The sequence below is a fragment of the Xyrauchen texanus genome, chromosome 37 (assembly GCF_025860055.1).
Source record: "Xyrauchen texanus isolate HMW12.3.18 chromosome 37, RBS_HiC_50CHRs, whole genome shotgun sequence".
Classification (NCBI taxonomy): Eukaryota; Metazoa; Chordata; class Actinopteri; order Cypriniformes; family Catostomidae; genus Xyrauchen; species Xyrauchen texanus.
Genome location: NC_068312.1, coordinates 27,575,484 through 27,580,168, shown reverse-complemented (window position 1 = coordinate 27,580,168; position 4,685 = coordinate 27,575,484). Strand labels below are relative to the sequence as shown.

At 39.2% G+C, this 4,685-nt stretch overlaps 1 protein-coding gene across 1 annotated transcript; it reads left to right on the top strand.

Moving 5' to 3' along the window:
- Window positions 1-1,382: 1,382 nt before the first annotated feature.
- On the top strand, window positions 1,383-2,648 carry LOC127631231 (forkhead box protein E4-like). The gene has a single exon (XM_052109295.1). The coding sequence runs from the start codon at window positions 1,383-1,385 to the stop codon at window positions 2,646-2,648; it is 1,266 nt and encodes a 421-aa protein (XP_051965255.1).
- The last annotated feature ends 2,037 nt before the right edge of the window (window positions 2,649-4,685 follow it).

Below are 4,685 nucleotides of genomic sequence, written 5' to 3'. Positions count from 1 at the left end.
CCCAATGGACTCACCAGTTTAAAATATTTATTGACCATTTATGGCCATTCATCATAAATCTCTGAGCTTTAATTCTATGCTCTGGACATTGGCTTGTTATATGCATTAAAAGGGTCCAGAGTTACTTTCTACCTTCTGACAATTCTGTAGATCCCTTGTGTTGAAAAGTAAAGCTTTGGTAATTCCCTGGTAGGTTTAACTCATTACATCTATTGAGATTTCTCTGTGCAGTGTGCACATTGACTATTATTGTCTTTCTGTAACTCAATCAGTGAAATCTTGGGTCAGAGATGTTGCAATGATGCTGTAATACAAAGAATTTACTCTAGTATATTACCATTTTTTCTAGTCTCATTCTGGAGCAAATAAACCAGCTGTATTTTCTTAACATTTTGTAAAGCTTTCACTGCTCAATTGCTGTTTTTAGAGGCTTGTTATTATTTTTCAATTGGTGGATTGAGAGTTAGTTTGAGAAGTCAGTTACAGCCATTCCGTGTGTTGTTTTTGTCTTGGATACACATTGAACCCTAGGCAAACTGTGGGATAGAGATAGAGAGTAAAGTAGCAAGCGAGAGATCAAAGATAGAACTTGCAAGTGAGTTGAGGATTTAATTCTGTCAACAAATTCAGTTGTGGAAAAGTTTCAGCTTTTTCATATAAAAAAAACAGTCCCCTGTAAGACAGTTAAAGTTACATTGTTTAGTTGAAGAGTATTTAACTTCTACCTCTCCAAACTTCCCATCTTAATCCTGACCCCCAAGACCCCCAAGTTAGTGGAACCTATTATGTCAGCCACTTTGCCTTATCTCAAATCTCACATGTATATTCTACAGGATCAGATATCAGGTAACACTTCCTTTGTTGGTTTCCTTGAAGGACAGAAAGAGACAGAAAAGGAAACATATTTGACAGCTTGCATGAAGCATTATTGACATGAATAAAGCAATATTTTGCTTGACCACTGGCGTTTTTTCTTTGGGGTATTTTGAATTTAGGACTTATTTTCATAATATCAACTTTCGGTAGGTAATCAGTTTAACCTATATTGTTGCATTAACAGATTGAACAATGGCCTATCTGAATATACCCCTCCAACAATAATTTAGCTTTGATCTTTTGACCTTACTTTCTTTGTTAGTGAGGGTGAACTGTCTCCAGCACCCAATCGGTTGTCATGAGGCAGTCCAGCCCGTGTCGTCACCCAGCCAGCTCTATAAAACTCCCCCCGACTCACTCACCTGGTTGGACAAACACCTCTCTAATCTACAGCTGAGATCACGCAAATTTCAACTTTTTTAGTCAGTATTTCTACGTCCTTTTAGTGGGCAAACTGAGGAAAAACTAGATTCTAAAATCCAAAATTTATACAATACAACTTTTATATGAATCTCGCAAACATTTCATATTTCACGGGCATGTGCAACATGACGGCAGAGTCCCAGCACTCGCCCGACGAGGCGGCCAGTCCAGTGGTATTGTCGCCTAATGTGAGCCTGGACTCCCCCATTCCTCCACCACTGAACCACCATGTCCGATTCAAGGATGGTGTTCTCATCAAAGCTGAGCCTCGGGGCAGCAGCCCAAACACAGACAGAGATGAAGGGCTTTCACTGGGACAAACCGAGGAGCACCTTCCCGCCACTGGAAGCCGGCGAAGGAAAAGGCCAGTGCAGCGAGGAAAACCACCCTACAGTTACATCGCCCTAATAGCGATGGCCATCGCCAATTCACCTGAGAGAAAACTTACCCTGGGGGGCATCTATAAATTTATCATGGAGCGCTTTCCATTTTACCGCGAGAATTCGAAAAAGTGGCAAAATTCTATACGCCATAACCTCACCCTCAACGACTGTTTCGTGAAGATCCCACGGGAGCCCGGTAGGCCTGGGAAAGGAAACTACTGGACGCTTGACCCAGCCGCTGAGGACATGTTCGATAACGGGAGTTTTTTGCGTAGGAGAAAAAGGTTCAAGCGGACTGATGTAAGCACATATCCTGGGTACATGCAAAGCTCCAGTGCTTTCACCCCCACACCAATGGGCAGACAGACATTCCCCAACTCATTGTACCCGGGTATGACGTCGGGCTACGGGTCTCAGGTGACTGGATCTGCGCACCCAGCGATGCTCCATCACTATCAGACATCGGCCGGGGTCGCGCAAGGTCAGCCCAGAATGTTCAGCATCGATAACATTATTAGTCAGCAGACAGTCATGCAAAGCGGGCCTGGGGGAGACCTCAGCCCACAGTCTTTCGGCCTGGGCGCGGGAGACCTGGGTACCATGACCTCCAGCTGTTCCGTATCTACCTCTGACCCAACCTTCTTTCAGACCCAGTCGATAAATCCCACAAGTAACATGCTGAGCAGGAACACCGGATCTTTTGCTTCAAACATGACAGCCGGCTTCACTTACCCCTCATCGGCTTCACCTACTCACCTGTCCGGGGTCACGCAGTCCAGCTTCTCTCCGGGAGGTTCACAGGTGTACTGCACTGGGAACAGGATGTCGCTGCCCGCTGTACGCTCTGGGTCGTGCGCCGAGCACACAGAACCCCTTTTAGGTCTCCCCGGATCAGCTATGAACTCCTACAATAATTCCTACGTGAGACAAGCAAATTTTGCCTCTGGACTGGAGCGATACATGTGAAAAATCGACTGATAAGACATTTCACTCCTTCATAAACTACGTAAATGATTGTTCTGACGATTTAAGAATTCGTCTGGATCCATTCTGAAATACATGACACTGCTACCGCTCAGGCCCCATGAATGGGTTCTTAATCTTCATGAGTGTTGATTGTATAACAGAAGTTGTGTACCATATGGTAAAATGAACACGTTTAAAGTTAAAAGTATCTTCTGTGCTTCCTAAATCGAAAAGTAGCCTATAACCGTTCTGTTATTGCAATGTAGGCTCATTTGTTACCTTGTTTGTATATATAGGCTAGGATCTGTGGAACAAGAAAACTGACAATCAGCCACTTGAAAAATTTAAATATTGTAAGCTAATAAATGTGTTCTGTGCAATTCGTTTTGTTTGTCATCTATTTGAAATCGCTTAAAAAAAATCGCAATAAAACTGGCTTGAGTTTTCATTACTTAGAGCTGCTAAAAACAAAATATAAGATAAAAACGAATAATAAATAGAGTAATAATAGCCTAACTGTAGTAACCACTACTAATGCTGCTTTCTTAAATTGAAAACAAAAACCTAGGTTTTTCAAATAATTCTGTTTTCCTTTGTAATTCCAAGCAATGTTTCTTTCATTAAATTAAATGAATTAATTGAAACGCTCTTTTCAGTGTATGTGATATAAAATCATAAATTATGTAATCTGTATTGATTATGTAATCTGTACAAAAACAGTGAAACAGCCACTCAAAAAATAAAAAAAAATCCTACTAAATTCAGTTTGATTATTTTTTTTTATAAAATTGTAATGCGTAATCTTAAAAGTATTATTTCAATAATTAATTTTTTGAGGGAATGGGCTTGTAAAAAATTTAACATTTTATTAATTTAAATATAATATAATTTAACATTGTTTGAAATATTCATATTTATCCTATATAGGCTGAATATAAATTACGTTTGTAATATTTTTTTAATTACAATAAAGTTATTCGGTCAGTTGAATGTATCTACAGGAAACAAGCAGCCTACTAATAATCACTTGTGTTCAACTTAATTCCGCTATTGGAGCGATGTGAAGACTGACATGTGTGACGTACGATATTTTATATGATATAACAATTAGACATTTTGTGCTGTGGTCTTTAGATGATTCTTTTGTAAAATGCGTTTCTATCCTCTCACTTTAATCCACATTCTGGCATTCTACATGCAACATAATATTTAAAGGCTGTGTTTAACCCACAATCACGACAGATTTTGTAAAGTCCACTCATTTTGCTGGTTAGGGCGACATCGACTGGTCATCTCTGTATTCATTGGACAAAAGGCCGATCTCTGTAAAACTATGATTTGAAGCAATTCACCTAAAATCCACCAGATGTCAGGCACCACCAAGTCAAGACCATGGCTGACAATTCACTAGCCATTCACGGACTACTTTGCATCTAGTCAATTTTAGATAGGCTTCTAAGATTTAAACCATCTTTAATCATTCAATTTTATTATTTATCCTTACATTTCAAACATTGCCTTATTAACATCTTGATTGATTTATTAATTAAGGTATTCAATTAAAAACATGTCTACACATAGCCTAATATTTAGATACATATTTGGCATATATACATTTATTATAGGGGGACTGGCTCCCCTGCTATGTCTGGTTCCTCCCAAGGTTTTTCTTTTTCCACTACTTCACTTCCTATAGAGTTTTATATAATTTTTAAATCGTTCAATCGTCTTTGGTATGCATAATTAATCGCAATATAGGGAATATTAATACAGGGCACAGCGTTAACATTTCTGAAAACATGTCTTTCCAAAGCCATAATGAGGCCTAATATCATTTGCAACATTCAGTAGGAGCAAATGTTTCATAACATATAACGTCTCGTAAAGATAACATGCAATTTTGTCTGGCAGGGAGACAATAAGGAACTAACTAGAGAAACATGCGTCGCCCCATCATAAAAGTCTTAATTACGATGATTTGGATGAGGACCCATCCTTCGACTTAAGGGTAACACAAAGTAGCCTACATTTAATTAC

Excerpts from the sequence above, each read along its gene's own strand:
- LOC127631231 (XM_052109295.1), top strand. The coding sequence starts at position 1,383 with ATGAATCTCGCAAACATTTCATATTTCACGGGCATGTGCAACATGACG.